The sequence below is a fragment of the Capsicum annuum genome, chromosome 2 (genome assembly GCF_002878395.1).
Source record: "Capsicum annuum cultivar UCD-10X-F1 chromosome 2, UCD10Xv1.1, whole genome shotgun sequence".
In the NCBI taxonomy this organism is placed as follows: Eukaryota; Viridiplantae; Streptophyta; class Magnoliopsida; order Solanales; family Solanaceae; genus Capsicum; species Capsicum annuum.
Window position 1 is genome coordinate 80318151 of NC_061112.1, and position 17489 is coordinate 80335639.

General features: G+C 36.0%; 2 protein-coding genes across 2 annotated transcripts; one reads left to right on the forward strand and one right to left on the reverse strand.

Moving 5' to 3' along the window:
- The first annotated feature begins 6809 nt into the window (after positions 1-6809).
- LOC107858636 lies at positions 6810-9853 on the forward strand. Its single transcript, XM_016703379.2, has 2 exons — positions 6810-7287; positions 8339-9853. The coding sequence occupies exon 2, from the start codon at positions 8499-8501 to the stop codon at positions 9504-9506; it is 1008 nt and encodes a 335-aa protein (XP_016558865.1). The 5' UTR covers positions 6810-7287; positions 8339-8498; the 3' UTR covers positions 9507-9853.
- Positions 9854-10806: 953 nt separating this feature from the next.
- On the reverse strand, positions 10807-15070 carry LOC107858635 (BTB/POZ domain-containing protein SR1IP1). The gene is made up of 5 exons (XM_016703377.2): positions 14733-15070; positions 14564-14633; positions 13263-13823; positions 12412-12948; positions 10807-11640 (listed from the first exon to the last, which is right to left on the reverse strand). Exons 1-5 carry the CDS (start codon positions 14837-14839, stop codon positions 11095-11097), a joined length of 1821 nt encoding a protein of 606 aa, XP_016558863.1. The 5' UTR covers positions 14840-15070; the 3' UTR covers positions 10807-11094.
- Positions 15071-17489: the final 2419 nt, after the last annotated feature.

A 17489-nucleotide genomic window follows, 5' to 3' on the forward strand; every position in this document is an offset into this window, starting at 1 on the left:
TGGAGCCCTAGTTACCAAAGAATTTGGGACTAAAAATTTCTGACAGAACTGGAATGGTTACCACCCTCTAACCTTGGCCTAAAACTACTTATTCTGACTCTTTTATTCTTTCTATCTTTCTTCCTACTCTTCTCCCCCTTGCTCTGCTTAGTTTAAACCCTAAAGACTAGCTAGGACAATAGCCTGTAGGTTGTTCTGAGCAACTACTGAATAAGCTAAGGTAGTGAAAGCAATTTTGAATTTTGTACGGGAGACATGCTCGTCCAGGGGATCTGCCTGAACGGGCTGAGGTGCTGACTGATTTCTAGTCCTTCTTTCATTAGTCTTTTTGGGAGGCATGTTCTGTAACCATAAGGAAGAAAAGGATTATACTAAGAGTTTAACTAAAGCTTATGCTTACTCGCACGACATGAACACTGAAAGAAGGAAAATTTTTCCTAAAACATCTCATAGCCTCCTGTCTATAAGTGTGGCACGCTACACACCCATGCACAAGACTCTATTAGATGCGGCTTTCTAACTCCCTAGGACTCTATTGAACCTTAGCCTCTTATACTAAATTTTTAACGACCCGAGACCACCCCACAGTCGTCATATGGTGCTTACGACCCTAAAGGACCACAAGCTAATCCATGACTGATATCTATTGTGAGCACTGAATAATAATACTATAAATAATATGGAATTTGATGAAATGCCATAAGGTTCAAAATATTTGAAATACTGATAAAACATAGCATCTGAAATAACTATCCATAAAACTGAATACTATTTGAAAATCAAATCTGAAAGCCTCTAATCTGAACTGTTTGAAAGTGAAGTTGATGGGCCAAGCCCCCAAGTAACTCCGACTACTGAGCTACTATTAAACTGAAATACTGAAATAAAAGCATATCCTTGGTAGATGAGGACTCACTACTAAATCTGTTATTGCTGACTGAATCTAGCTAAACGCGGTTAGGAACCTGAGCATCTGAACCTATGATATGAAAAATCATAGTGCAAAAGATGGGTATGTAATCAGTACGTGGAAATATACTGGTATGCTAAATGAGGTAAGGCTGACTACAAAGGTTTATATGCATGAACAATAACTGACTGAATAAAATAAAGTAACTGAATATGAGAGTACATGAACAACTGAAACTACTGTAAATACTGAGTATGTAATACTGTGTATATATGTATACTATAAATGAGCTTTTCTGAAGCTAAGTAGTGAGTTCTGATACTGAGTAACTGAAAATTTGAAGTTACTGATAGCTGAATTGCTGATATTAAGTAACTGTGTCTGATAATCTTAATTCTGTAGAACTGAACTGAGTTCTAGATTGAAGACCGATACTGAAACTGTGGGAGGTAATCATATAATCGATATGCCCCGCTCTGAATTGATTGGGGTCCAACCTGTAACCCCAGTTAGAAGGGTGCTAATACTATGCCACAGGTACTAACACTGGCTGTAAGTTAACCCTAACTAGCAGGAAGATATTTTGTCAACCCTTATCTAATAGAAAAACCCAAGAGAGATGTGTCGACTCTTATCTAATAGGAAGTCATCCCAACCTATGCTGGCTACGTAGTTTTGTAACTCAAGGATTGCTACTAAGGGTCAAACCCTATACTAATAGAAATGCCCCCATCCCAGGGTTCGCTCGGTACTGAATCCTACTCCCAACTGAAGATACCAAACTGATTACGAGACTGTACTAGGCTTGACTGAACTGTTACTGAGCATGTTAACTGACTGGATTTGGATTGATACTGAGTTTCACTGAGTTCTATAACTGACTAAGTACTACTGATCGTGACATGACTGATACTATTCTGTAACTGACACTGGCTCTAGGTAAACAGCTAGATTGTCGGGTATTAAATACCCCCAAGACTCGATAGCATAAAAAGTAAAACATAGCATGGTCATAAAGGCATAACAATACTTGCTTGCTAACAATACACTCATTTAGACATTCTGTCAAACACTTGATATACATTATCTTGTGCATGAATGGAATCACATATTAACATATCATGTTTTCACTAGTCAAGTCACATAAGTATTTTATCAAACTCTTTTAGGGCATAAACTTGTACATGATTGGGAACACATAATGACCTGTCTTGATTTTATTATTTACTTCACATAGGAAATTTAGCAAACACTTGGGGATCATGGATTAGTTCACATGGTAATGGCCAACACATGAACATCATGAATACAATACTCAATTTCAAATTCAAACATAAAATTAATGAAATCAAAAAGTTGTATTTTGAAAAAGGGTTCTTGGGCTCCATGGGAGGTAAGGATCCATGGATGAACATCTAACATAACTTAGAAGATTCTTTCTTTAAGGTTATTGGAGGATTGACCTTGATTTCTTGAACTAGGATTTTTGCCTCTCTGAGAGAGAATATTTTAAATCTTGAGAAAAGTGAGTGAATAATGATATAAATAGGGTATTTAGGGCATAATTTCATGTTTAAGGCTGATCTGGGTCATGGAGAAAGACCCTATTACCCCTGGAAGGTTTTAATTTTCGTCACTGAAAACCCGATTTGGGCCCCTGGCGCGATGCGGTACAATCGCATCGTGCCACTGGAAAGTGGACAACTGGGAACAGGGCTGATGGCGCGACGTGACGCCATTGCAGTGCCTTACTGGATGGGAAACTGGGCCTTGGCGTGACGTGTCATTATTGCAGAGCTATACTGGAAAAGTAACAATTGGGAAATTGGCTAGTGGCGCGACGCGATGGAATCGCAGAGCAACACTGGATGTAAATTTCACCCTTGGCGCGACGTGCCATGATCGCGTTGCTTTGCTGGATTTTGACAATTGTGAACTGGTCTTATGGAGCGACGCGGTGTATCGCGTTGGCTCACTGAAAAATGACTATTTCCATTTATACGGACTTCGCGACTCATTGAAGTACCAGGTGTTACACTATTTCACTAAAATGGCTCTAACTCTTCGCCCGGGTATCAGATTTGGGCGAGCTTTATATCGTTGGAAAGCTGACTGAATTTTCTACGCATTGGTAACCTCTAAACTAAAAAATACTGATTATTTATAAAAGTTTATAAGGAATAACTCATGTACTAAGAGTTAAAATGAGCTTAGGAAATACGGGGTATTACAATATCTTCCCCTTGGGAGCATTCGTCCTTGAATGAAACTGATTAAGCTGAGAAACACTGATATACTGAGTTTACACCCTAAATATGCATATCTGATACATGGAATACATGACTGAACTACTGACAAGCTGAATTTTCATATTGAATATGCATGTCTGATGCATGGAATACATAACTAAACTGATTCATGAATGCATAATTGAATATGCAACGGTAATGGATACTAAGTTTATAACTATAACTGGATCATGGAATCGAGTACAACTAAGGGAGACTGTCACCTCAAGCTAAAAATATGACTGAACTTGAGATCATTTATTGAACATGTAAGAACGGGAATATGAGAACATAACTGATTTTGAAACGTGATACATGAACTGAATTGATTTCTTGGATACATGTCATACGACTAATATTGGGACTTGAAATTCAACTTATGAGCACCCGTTATTTCAAACTGGATCTTATTGCGTGAAGAGAAACTGAAAGGTTTAGGACATGAAAGCTCAGGGGTTTATAATGCATCTCTCCTTTGGGATTTTATGTCCTCCAGAGAATGCTGACTTGACTGGGATTCTGAAGAAAAATTGAAATGATGCACGGGGTACCTACAAACTGATTCGTGACTAAATATCTGAGATATAAAACTGAGGCATGACACATGAACTGGGCTGAACTCGTAACTACTAGGATGCTCTATCTTGGAATAGTCATATTCATGAAACTTCGAATAGTACGACTAGGTGGAAAGATGGGGAAACCGTACGAGCATGTCCGGCTGATTGCTAAACTGAATTCCTGGATTTACTGACTAACTCATTCTGAAAACTTATACTCAACTGAAGCATTTCTTGACACTCTTTCTATAAAGTTCTACTGACTTTAGGGAGCAAAGAAATCTTGTCATGATCTGGATAAAACATCTGAATGAGAATTCACCATATGGCTAAAATTTTGTAATATGGGCACTAATAACTCTACCTACTGAGGTCTGAGCTATACGGAATTCTCCCACTATGTTGAAGCCCACGCAAATCTCCAAAATATATTTAGCCGCTTACTTATCAACATGACATTCAAGCCTTTCTTCATAACTACAACCTCGTGTAAAACTAGCATGCAACAATCTTTTCTTAACATAAAACATCTAATCTTTCCCTTCTAAGCAACTGCTTATCACTACATCATTTCGTAAGGAGAGTTCACTGAAGATTAAAATATGAGGACCTAAAGCATGAATGGCACTATACTGAACTTGACACTTAACTGAGGCCTGAGGAATAGAACATCACTATCCTTGATTTTATCAAGGGATCTAAACTGAGGATATACATGATGAAATCTGAATTTAGCTGATCATTAGGAGTATAACATAAGTCATGGAAACTAAGCATACTATAAGGCATGAATACATGAGTCATAAGCTGCATGACCTAAGTTTAGAGTTTTTGTATTCATGGAACACGATTTGTAACACTGAGGAGACTGGAACTCCTCATACTAGAAACTGTAAGCATACATGATTTTTGATAATGTGCACTAATAGGACCTATGATCATAGATCTGGCATGTACTGCGTTAGTAGATATTGTGATAGCTGAAGTTCAAAATTTTGCACTGAGGTAAGGACGGGTTCGGCATCAGCCTCTCCCACTGCTTCTCTACACATACTGACATTACTACTAAAATCTAAAAGTCTGACTTGGTTACTTGTTCTATCATCTCCTCCTTAGCTTAAAGCCATTATTCTAAGTCTGTGAGCCACTTAATAAACTCTAAATCGAACTGAAACTACTTTACTTTAGAGTTTGAGATATGACAATGCTTATAAACACTAAACTCATTCTGAAAGAATACTTCTGATAATGTAAAGTCCACTGCTAGTACTTCCTTCTGACATAAAATTCTTAGTTTTTTACTGCCCCCAACAATCATTATATAGCAACCTCAACATTGACTAACTTTGAATTCTCAACTTCTCTTTCTACCAGTTCAATCTAGAGATTCAAACTTAAACCAACTGAAACTGAGGTACTACCCCATCATTCAAGAATTGGTTCATCAAGAAACTGAAATGGAATGACTCTATTACTGAAATTAACTGAAGGGATTTTTCTGAAATACTGTAACCGAGCAATTTCTGTATACTCATTTGGCTAAAATAGATTTACCTACTGAGGTAAGCACTAAGAAAGGTTATGTTAAGATTTCTAGTCTAACTTAAAGTTGACTACTATGCAATGAGTTACAAAAGACGGAGAAGCACCTGGGTCTAATAAGGCATGAATATGCAAATGGAAGATCTGTAATGTACTAGTGACCGCATCAAGAGAACTTTCCTAGTGTTGTCTGGACTGAAGTGCATAAAGCCTGTTTGGGCGTTGCCCACTAGTGGCACTAGAAGTAGCACCCTGCTAATTCGGGCGATCGGACTGAGCTGAAGGACGACTGTACTGACCTTGTGAACCTGACTGAGGACAATCTCTAATTGTATGGCCTGACGCGCCATGATCGCATTGCCTTACTAGATTTTGATAATTGTGAACTAGGTTTATGACACGACGCGGTGGTATCGCGTTGGCTCACTGAAAAATGACTATTGCTATTTATACGGCCTCCGCGACGCATTGAAGTACCAGGTGGTACACTGTTTCATTAAAATGACTCTAACTCTTTGCCCGGGTATCGAATTTGGGCGAACTTTATATCGTTGGAAAGCTGACTGAATTTTTTACGCATTGGTAAGGTCTAAACTGAAAAATACTGAGTATTTAAAAAAATTTATATGGAATAACTCATATACTGAGAGTTAAAATGAGCTTAGGAAATACGGGGTATTACACATGTCATGTGGAAAGTTGAAATTAAAGTATTGTCAAAAAAGAAGAGGGGTCATTCTTTTTTAAACGAACTAAAAATTAAAGTAGGTCATTCTTTTCGAAACTGAGGGAGTAGTATTTATTTACAAGGATAAAATGAGTAGAAAAGGATAAATTCTTTATTATTTTTCAAACTGGACAAATACTGTTGGACATCTATTTTTAATATAGTGGAGAAGAAAAAATTAACAGAGAAAGTAGCAGTTAAATTGCTTCCCGAGAAGCAAAATGTGATAAATATTTTGAATTTGGAAGAGTACATATGTTCCTCTCTATCTTAGGAGTTGTTTGACTATGAAAAAATTCACTTTAAAAAAACAAAAAACTTTTTCACTTTATTTGAATTATGTTTCATGTTAAACTTATATTTTTTAATTTTTTAAAATACATTTAAATATTCGCTTATTTGTGTTATGTTATATATCATGTTTCGAGTTGCATTACGACCTTACTATACTATTCTTTCTCTTGAGTCGGGGTTCTATCGAAAACAGTCTCTCTACTTCTTCGAAGATAGCGATATGGACTGCGTATATTTTACCCTCTCCAGACCTCACTGTGTGGGAATATATTGGGCTGTTGTTGTTGTACATTTAAATATAAATATTTTTATGCAAAATATTATCAAACATAATTTCTACTTCAACTTTAAAAATCTCAAATAAAGTGAATTTTTTCATAGCCAAAACAAATATAATTCCTCTTCCTCCCCAAACCCCTAAACCCCATCCCCCATCCCCATCCCCGGCACACACCTTTTTTGATGAACATAAGAGTGTGAATATTTTAATGCTTTTATCCACTTGGACATCGACACACTCTTGGTACCGTACTTCTTACTTTGTTAGTACTAGTGCTTAGTTTTTAGAGAACCGACCAGCTAAAGGCTGAGCTGACTTATGTTTGTACTTTGCAAACTCAAAACTTTACAAATATTTGCAAGTTCCCAAGTTCCATCTCCTCACTGTATATATATATGCATGATTGGTAAACCCCCCCACCCCAAACAAACGCAACCTAAATGACTAATCCTTATAACAAAACTCCAAATAAAACACAACATACGACAACGCATTCACTACACCACACCTGTAAACCCGCACGTGTCATTGACTTCCCTTTGACTCTCCCTTTAGAAGCTTCGAAAATTCAGTGTTGCTTACAAGCCCTAATCCTTCCAATTTCTTGCTCCCATCACACTTGCATACTTAATTCTCCTAAATTCAACCCCATTTTTCTTGATTACATTACTTCTTCATTAGCTCAGGTGAGTTTTGTTTGTCTCTGTTGTTTATTTTCTTGGAGTTTTATTGAGGTTTATGGGGTTTATTATCTTCTTGTGATCGCGATTACACTAGTGGGTTTGTTCTTGAACTTGATAATTTTACTTGGGGTATAGTACAGTTTGTTTCTTTTCATTTTTTGTTACTTATTTTTACTGTTTCTTGGATAATTCAGTGTTAATTTGGGAATATGCTTTGTTTGCTTAGCGTTCTGTAATTGGGATTTTGGTCCCACCTGTTTCTTCTAGAATGTGTATAATGATGACTTCATCTGTTTGCTAGAACGTAAAACAAGGTTTGTTTTGTGTGTAAATTATTATCTTTCGCTTGCTCAGAGGTTGAAATTAAGTTGATGTAATGTGAAACAATGATGAGTATATGTTCAGCACATGCTAGTCAAATATGGTATGAGGGCTTCCTTGTCTAAAGGAGAGGACGAGGATTAAGGAGTAAAAAGGGTTTTGCCCTTCTAGCCTCGAGTAGTGGACGATCAATTATTGATTCGGTGCTTTTGATTTTTAAAACTACAAATTGACTAAGGGTGTGGCTTAGTGATCAATGAAGTGGGTTGAGCACCATGAGGTTGCAGGGTTAAATTCCATCAGAGACAAGAGACAAAATACAGGTGTGTGTAAGCTGGCCCCGACACCACAGTTATTAAAAAGTGCAAATTTCTGTTCTATATACCCCTAGGATCTCCAATCAATGAGTTGATTGACTACACATGAAATTACTACCCAATGGTTCTGCTAATTAAGTAGTTGTGGCATCTTCTTTTAACTCAAAAATAGTTTTACTTGTATTCTGTCATGAGATGGAATACTATCACATGGAGCCTTCCAAAATTTTGTATAAAAAGAGACCCGAATTTGTCTTGCTTGTATGTGCTACTTCATTGGATTGGGAGTGCAGTAGTGACTTCTTACCAAACTTGATGAACTCTTTACTTCTATTTTTAAGAAGTTTATAAATCATTGTTGCTGGAAAGACGTAATGAGTTTCTTTTTTCTTCATTTGTTTACAAATTTCTTGCAGAATTTGGTTACCCAGGATATAATGAGCGCATACAGTGGATGTTGCTTCTGAAATCAGCTTTGTTAATGGATTGAGCCGAGGTGCTCTTTATCCTATTGATTTCATGGTACTTTTCCTGATTATTTAACTGCTTCTGTTCAGTGTTAAAGTGAATACGGGAATGAGAATGCCCATAAATCGGGTTTGCCCCCGAATTGACACTTACCAGCTGAAGCTTCGGATTGAAAAGAAGATTGGTCAACAAAGGGCAGAGAAATATTTTACTGCATTAAGCAAATACTTGAGTCTAAAGCTTAGCAAGGCAGAGTTTGAGAAGTTCTGCATTGGATTGTTGGGGAGAGATAATATCTGCCTTCATAATGCACTTATTCGAGCAATTATAAAAAATGCTTGTACTGCCAAGACACCTCCGCCAAAAGATGGCATGATGCAGGCTTCATTTCATGTCAAAGTTCCAAATGGATATCAAAGAGGCACTCTCCAGTCACTATGCAGGGATGCGTTTCCTCAGTCTCCTAGAAAGGGGAGGACTCCTACTCTTCGTGATCGCAAATTCAAGGACCGGCCATGTCCTCCACAGCCTCATTGGAAAACTGCTGCTTCTGAAGATAATTCACCAAAAGCAAGAGAGCATCAAAGTGCTACTGAGTTGCTATCATTGGGTAGCATTCATGGTAGAAGCTGTGTAACTGCTCCCCTTGGTATCTCCCTGAATGCTAGGGGAACACCGAAACTGGTATGTCACAGATCAGCGTCATCCCCTTTACACGGTATTGAAAGTTGTAATAGCACTCGTGAGCTGCCTGACTCCAACTTTCTAAAGAAATGGTTGGAACGGAAGTCGGAGACAGAAGGCCTACAGATATCAACAGATGCCATAAATGTGTTGAATTATGGGCTCGATGTTTTCTTAAAGAGATTAATAAAACCTTGTTTGGATTTAGCAGGCTCAAAATCACAACCCAAGCGCATCCATGATCAAGCTGTATCAGTTTCAAATAAAACGAGGCCCACAAAATACATTCAGGGACCAAGTGATCTCTTTTCTGCTTCAATGCTGGACTTTCGCTCTGCAATGGAGTTGAATCCTAGGATACTAGGGGAAGATAGCCGAATACAGCTTGAGAAAGTTTCCTTGCATACGTATGGAGAATCATTGATCGATTAGTGCATTGATAAGGGTATGACTGCAACTTCAAGTTCATCTGGGAGTGATGAATTGAGTTGTGATTTTTAGAGTTGGTCAAACAGTGATGCGGATTCAGTTTATACAGGCAGTAGTAAAGCTTCGACGTCGTATAGAGCTACTCAATTTTTTTATCAAGGTTAGGTTGTGTATACATCTAAGAGCTGATTATTTCTAAATTGAGAGTTGTTATTACCTCATAAAGTAGCAAGATATCTATACTTATAAGAGGCTATCCGTTGCAAATAGAATTAAGCAAGCTTCTTTAACTGATGTTATAGTGTTTTATGTAACTGACGGCTGTTTGTTAGTAAAGTTTTTTTTTTGTCTACAGTACCATTATTTACTTAGATTTAGTTGAAACTTAAAAAAAAAAAAAAGAGTTTTTGAAGTTGTATGGAAAATAGTTTTTGGATCTTGAAGTTGTGTCAGGACATGGATGTTACTTGTAAAAAAATTAATATTTTGTGAGTGAATGAAATTTCATCCAAATACTGGTTTGGGCCAGTTTTTGGAACTTGAAAATTTTTTGAAGAGTAATTTTTCAAAGTTGACCAACTTTTATGAACAAACAACGTTTCCAATTTTTTTTTTGAAAATGTAATCCCAAAATCTTTAGTCCCCTTCCTTCAAAACAAGGGGAAAGCGAAGTGGGGAAAAAAACTCCCGTCTTTGTTAAGTAAGGTGTTTATGTGGAATCATCATGTAGAAGGATCATTACACTTGTAGCCCTTTTTCGGCAATGTGCACATTTGATCCCCCTACTCTTAATTAATCTCGCAAGATCTGGAGTGGTGCATGGCTAGGAGTGCGTTGATATGAAAAGATACAGATTTCGATATAAAATTTGCAGACTGCCTTCAGTAAATCCAACATTTTTAATTATGCTTTTTATGGTTATGCAGCAATGATAGGTATTGCTACGTGGACCTGGTAATTGGTCTGTTCGGATATATTCTGATAGGTGTGCCTAACATTCATATTTCCATTTCATTTTGGTTGTTGCTTACCGGTCTCTAGCTCCACTTTAGCCCCACCCTACTATAAGTGGGTAGCAGCACTGGGTGGACGGTCTATCCACCCTTAAAGCCTTGTCTTTTCCTGCTTTCCCATCGGGTTGCTGAACTGCCTGCTTTGATCTTTGTAAATGGAGAAATTTATATAAAAAATAATATACTAGTAAGCAGGAGTTAAATACTTATATATAACAACATGATTAGCAAAATCATTAAAACGGAGAACAAAAGATAGAAATATAGATAATTCGGTTTGGTAGAAGAGATACGGATAATGAATCTCGGGATTAATTTAGAAGAGGAATTTATTCCATGTTTGGTTGGAACAAAATGCATAAGATAACTCATCCCGAGATTAGTTATTCCAAGATTGTAGTGTTTTTCTTATCCCTCCTTGAGGGTGGGATAACTAATCTAGAGATAGCTAATCCGGGATAACTTGTTTTCCTATCAAACGACCCAGCCTTTTCAAGAATTCAAATAGTGCACTCTACTTCAACAAGAGTCAGTACCATTGGTACTGTACCAACAACCTAATGGAAAATATAGTTGCATCATGATATGGAATTACGCCTATTTCTACTTGGTTTATTTTCCTCTTTGCTCTGCGTTGGCATTGTGACTTCATCAGCTCCAAACGATGGGTACAGTTTGCCAAGCTTTCTGGATACTGCACTTATGAAAGATTTTCCTGGAAAACGAGGCTTATCCAAAGGTGGAGTCGTTGTCCCAAAAGGGGTGCTAGCAGCTGATTTGTCATCACATTTTTGAATTTCTTTCAACTTCATTTTCAATTTCATCAACTCAAATTTTAGATCCTGATTTTCTCTTTTTAGACTTGAGACTTCGTCTGTAACAGGGAGAATGTCAGTGGAGAACCAATTGACTTTAGATGGAAGAGAAGGAGGATCTGGCTCTACTAAGCAAACATCCATAACTTCGCGAAGGCGTTGTTGCTCATAGTAAATCACTTGCACGACAATCTGAACAGGGAGCCTCTCATTCTGAGCAGCATGAGCACGAGCTTCTCGAGTTAGCTTTTGACAGTTCATAACACTGCAAACATTTTTCCTCTCAACATCACTTAGAGCTCGATGTGCCTTCAAATGGTGCAAAGCTAGAAGATTAGAAACAGGTTCCGATAGGGTTTACTTGGGAGTTTTAGTTTGTGTTCACAATAGATAATCCTTTGTAGCTACCCTGATATGGCAATGTAGAAAATAGAATAAATAGCATTGTTTGAAGTTTCAAAACGTTTTTCTTGCAGCTGCATGACTATGAACCTTATCAAATGCGAATGACACACTTAAAAGAACATAGATACAGAACATGTTTAAGATCTTGAAAATCCCTAGGCAGAAACATGTGATCTTCCTTAGTTATCACTTGTGTACTATAAAAATATTTTCTTACTTAACTGAATTAGGCCCTTAATGGATTTATGCAAGAGATCATAATGATTCAAATACTACTTTACATCCCAAACGACAACATTGACACAGTTCAGGTGCAACCTATAAATCCTTTATGAGATTAAAGAACATATTTCGAGGTACTAAATCAGTTGATTATAAGTATTACTCCTTCCGTTTCAATTTGTTTGTCTTACTTTCCTTTTTAGTCAGTTTCCAAAAGAACGTCTCTTTTCCTTTTTGACAACTCTTTACTTCTAAGCTTTTGCATGGGGTTCTCAAGACCATAAGATTAAAGGACATATTGGTATATTCTACATTTCGTTAATTTAAGACTACAAGATTCAAAAGTCTTTTTTACTTTCCTAAACTCCGTGCCAAGTCAAACAAACAAATTGAAGGTGGGTGGGGGGGGGGGGGTTAGTATTTAGTAGAGTATCAAAGATTCAACTTACATACCTTTAAATACATGTCAATTGCCTTGTACATCATATCTTCTGTGATCCTTGATTGCTCTGGAATGACTTTAGCAACGCTAATAAACTCTGAAACAGAGAGATTACTGTCCGAGGCTATTTCAGCAAGGTAATCTTGCATGAGTTTCCCGACTTTCCCCATGTCACTTGCTGATGGAGACACATTCTCTTCATCATTGAAACCTAATCGATTTCCCACCATTTCATACTCTAGGAAATTCATCATAATACGTTTCACAGTTTCAACATCAAACAATGTATCTCCTGTTAATGAATATGAAGGAATTAATAAATCATCTAATACAGCCTGTCCAAGTTGCAATGACATTCTCTTCTCCAAATCAACCCTGCAAGAGACTGTGGTTTCTAGATATATTGCTGCTCGGAGAAGCAACGAGAGAAAGCTCACTGACAAGGCACTTTTCTCCTTTGGCAAAAGACTAACAATGGTTTCTAAAACAACCCTCTTTTCATGTTCTTTTCTTGCCTCAATACTTTTCCTCCCCTTTCCTGATATATCCTGGAATGACAAGAAAATCATGTTAATAAATATTTCACTTAACTAAATAGAAAAGGAGGACAAAATTACTCCCTTATTTTTGGTGGTTGGTCTAAAATAATCCTTTAGTACACCTAAGCAGTTTTAGACCTTTGCATTTATTAAAATTGTGCACTTTTGGTTTCTCTTATACTTGAAATGCACGACCTTATTGTCTTTGACAAAATTGACTCGTGTAAGGACGCACTTTTCCTAATTCATGCCACATATATATATATATATATATTATCATTTTCTCAAGCAAAATAATCCAAATTCAAGGGATAAGTCCTCACCAAATCTCCAAGGGATTTCTGTGCATAGAGCATTAATATTGGTCCAAGTTCATGCTGTTTGAATCCCCTTGACAACATAGCAATCAAAACCCTTTGGAAAAAATCAATTCGTAGGACAGTTAAATCCTCAGCCCACCAATCAAATGTCGAGGAATTCAAGCCATATTGACTATCCTTGCAGACTATGTATGAAATTGTGTCTATGCTTCTGTTCACTAATTTTATATCTTCTGCAATGGGAAGAAGTTTTTCTGAAGAGTGCAAAATGGAAACTGAACTTGCAATGCTCTTAAGTGCAACTTTATTTAAGTAGGCCTCTGTTAATCCAACCAAATTTCCAACTGCATACTCATCTGTCATCTCAAGATATTCTGCCACACATCTAAGCAAAGCAATGTTTCCTGAGCTTATCTCAAAGTTTATTTCATAACAAAATTTTGCTGCAAGTTCAAATGCCTCTGCTCCACCAGGAATGTCAGGGATTTCAATTGCAGAAAGCTTAACATCACTGGATTTTGAGACCAACTTCCTTATGCATCCACACTTTGAAACTAGTGGGAACTGCATGGACACATCAAAGATTGCCCCTTTTAATGAAGAGTTTAACTTTTATACTCCGAGAATATAAATAATGAGGAGGTATAACACATAAGCAGACACTCAAACTTGGCCTCACCTGAAAAGTAAAACTCCAACTAGGCATAATACATAAACAGACACTCAAACTTGGCCATAATTGGCAAGTAAAATCTCCAATATTGAGAGTGCATGTCTACACACCGAGAATATAAATAATGAGGAGGTATAACACATAAACAAACACTCAAACTTGGCCTCACCTGAAAAGTAAAAACTCCAACTAGGGATAATACATAAACATAAACAGACACTAAAACTAGGCCTCGGCTAGCAAGTAAAAACTCCAACTTTTAGAGTGCATATCTAGACTCCTTGACTGGAAACTGAATACTCCAACTTGTCCCCATTGTGTCTCGGGAACACCCGACATTAATGTGACACATAAATTTTGAAGGTGTCTAGATGGTCATTTTGTAAGCTGGACACAGTAGAGACGAGTTGAGGTGTCTAGATATGCACTCTCAAAATTGGACTGCTTACTTGTCAATTGAATCTAAGTTTGAGTGTTTGTTTATGTGTTATGACTAAATAAATTTACATTATTAGGCCTCCTAAAAATAACTGCAAACAACTGGCCGTAATAAGGGTAATTAGTTAGTGAAAAGAACAATCTTGATGGTGTTCTTGAAATTAGTTGGAACTTATTAGAACAAGGAATGTACCTTGTGCAGAGCAAAGGAAGTTCTTCCAACATGAACAGTCATGTCACTAGGGATATCCTGGGATAAGATCCTGTAGATAATATAAAAAGGCCACTCATTCATAGAAAAACTGCATAAAGAGTAGGTGGAAAAGAACACTGGGAAACAACAAAAAGGTGAAATAGAGTACCATTGTGAAGTCCTTTCCATGACATTTGAAAGAAGCTCTTTTCTCTTAGTGGACATGTTAACGTGAGTAAAGGGTTGTGTAGTCTGCTCTGAACCAAGATCCACCATTGCCAAGACTATACAGGAAAAACATGTACTAAGTATATGTCCTTTCCTGGTTCCTTTGGTTCAAATGCATTAGTATATATTGTATCATACTATCATTAGCCACCAAGATCATTCAATAAGGTAGGCAGAATTCCCATTATAGGCCCGAATGATTGATAGTACTGTGCAAATTATTCCCTCGTTTCAATTTCTGGGAGGGTGTTTGACTGGGCACAACATTTAATAATAAGAAGCCCACTTTTAGACAGTCGGTCAATTTTATTTTATAATAAGCCAAAAGTCACATAACTATTGGTAATCTTGAAAGGGAGCATCATTCAGGAGATAATGAGGGTAAAATGTGAAAATTTCAAAAATAGCAACTCTTTTATAGCAACAGTGTCATAATTACGAAAAGTAACAAATTGTATTTTGTAATTAAGTAAAATATTGCTATATAAATACATATACAAATATATATGTATTACTCATAAATACATATGCACAACTAGAAAATACATATTCTTCTATTACTATGAAGTGGGTAAAATATTACTATTTTTGCTATAAGTTGTAATTTTGAAAAAGTATTGCTATTTATTGTAATTATAGTTTTAAAAATGCTAGTTTATGTAATTTTTCTTAAAATAAACGGGTACTTTTGTTGAATGAATATATTTGACTCATATACATAGTTTTAGCGGATAGGATCAAATGTGTAGGTAAATAAAATGGTGAAAATAGGTAGTCTTTTATTCTTAAATTTTTGGCTTAATATAAAATTTCATACTAGCAAAATTTAATGAAAAAAACACCTAAATTGATCGGGTAACTTTTGTAGGTGAAACACTAGTAATTAAGTGACTTTATTTTGAATTATACAATAAAGTTTGATTAACTTTCTTACAAAGTTATCCCAATTGAATAATCATATGAAATATTAACTCGATTTTCGAGTGGATGTTACAGGTCTTATATATGTGACGGTACGGGAAAAAAGGGAGGTAAATGGTTTACTAATTCAGTGTAAGTGGACGTAGGCCATGCAGTTTTATAGGAAAGATGGCCCGGAAGATGGAACCAAACGAAAACAAGTTTCTCTGTGGGAATCATTCTCATCCGCGAAACTATCAACAGAAAAGGAACAAAAATATATCAAATTATTTGAAATAGAGCAAAAATATTCTTTGTGTTACATATATATTATCAAATTATTTGAAATGGAGCAAAAATATTTTTCGTGTTATAAATATATTACCATATTCAGTGAATGTCTACTTTACCATATATAGTGAATATGTAGTTTTCCCTATAAATAAAGGAATTTTCCTTTATTATAATGAACTCATCAAAAAACTCTCAAGAGAAATAAGAATTGCTCTCTTTTCTCTCTCTATTCTTCTTGTTCTGATTTTATATTTCATAACACGTTATCAGCACGAGACTCTACCATTTGTAGCAAACACTCTTTGCAGCATGAAAGACGAATGAGGTAATTTAAAGTCACAAACACTTTTTTGGTAAAAGATTTGGATTTGTTATTTTTTATTTGTTCATATTAATGATTAATGTGTTTTGTTCTAAAGCTTAAAAATTTATTGGTCCTAAAAAAAATTGATCTCTGCCTATTTAATAATGAGCGCATAAGATTTATCCGTTTGTTTGGCGATTTGGGAGATTTGATTTCAGAAAATTTTGTTTGGTGATTTAAAAGTTATCATCATGCCTCCACTTTGTGATTTATTTGGATATTAGTCACAGTGAATAGGTAAGTTTTCTTATTTACTTCTACGTTAGACTCTTGTTACTATCACTTTTCTACGGGGTATCTTTTATTTAAAGACTTAACCATGATATTATTTCCTCAACTCTTGTGATAGAGAAAATACATTTGTGAAGATCAAGTTTGGTCCCTTTTGACATATTATGTCATTGGCTAAAGGGTAAGACGGTGGATTGAAGTTCTATCACACCAAAAAAATCATAAGATATGATGCACCGTGATTATAAGATGTTGGGTTCAAGCCCCATCTATTTATGCTTAAGACGTCTATATATGGATAAGACGTTGATTTTGAATCTCAATGCACCATATTGATGATATAATGATGGCTAAGACAAAATAATGGGTATTTCATGAAAAGTCATGAAACATGTCCTATTGAATATGCTCCATTTCATGAAGTGAATGTGGTAGCAATAAATGATAGGTTTGAAAGATGACAATTTGATCCATTCTTGAAATGAATGTGGTAGCAATATATGATATATGCCTCGATTTGCTCCTGAAATAGCAATATCATGAAAGAGGTTATAAGCTATTAGAATTTGATAGGCTTAAGGCACGATTATATTCCATTCCTGGAGAATGAGAAACTTATTAATGCAAACGTGCACTTGATTGTGATGATATCACAACTCACCTCTGAATAAAGCAGAATAACTAAGAAGAGTTATTTTGAAATCTACTTTTGAAGTAGTAAATCTGAAAATTTATTCATATAATAGTAAATCTGAAATTTACTAAAGCAAAAAAGGCACATGTCATGGTAAACTTGAAGTTTACTAGTATAAAGTTCATAAATTGTCATGAACGCTTGCTACATTTCGAAAATGTGCATATTGAGTATTAGACATATGTTGAAGAAATAAAAGATTCTTCAAGGATTGC

Bases quoted from the DNA above. Each gene is read 5' to 3' on its own strand.
- LOC107858636 (XM_016703379.2), top strand. From the start codon at position 8,499: ATGAGAATGCCCATAAATCGGGTTTGCCCCCGAATTGACACTTACCAG.
- LOC107858635 (XM_016703377.2), bottom strand. From the start codon at position 14,839: ATGGTGGATCTTGGTTCAGAGCAGACTACACAACCCTTTACTCACGTT. The intron at 12,949-13,262 runs GTGAGGACTTAT...TTGTCATTCCAG, and splicing joins AGAAATCCCTTGGAGATTTG to GATATATCAGGAAAGGGGAG. The intron at 11,641-12,411 runs GTATGTAAGTTG...CACCATTTGAAG, and splicing joins CAATTGACATGTATTTAAAG to GCACATCGAGCTCTAAGTGA.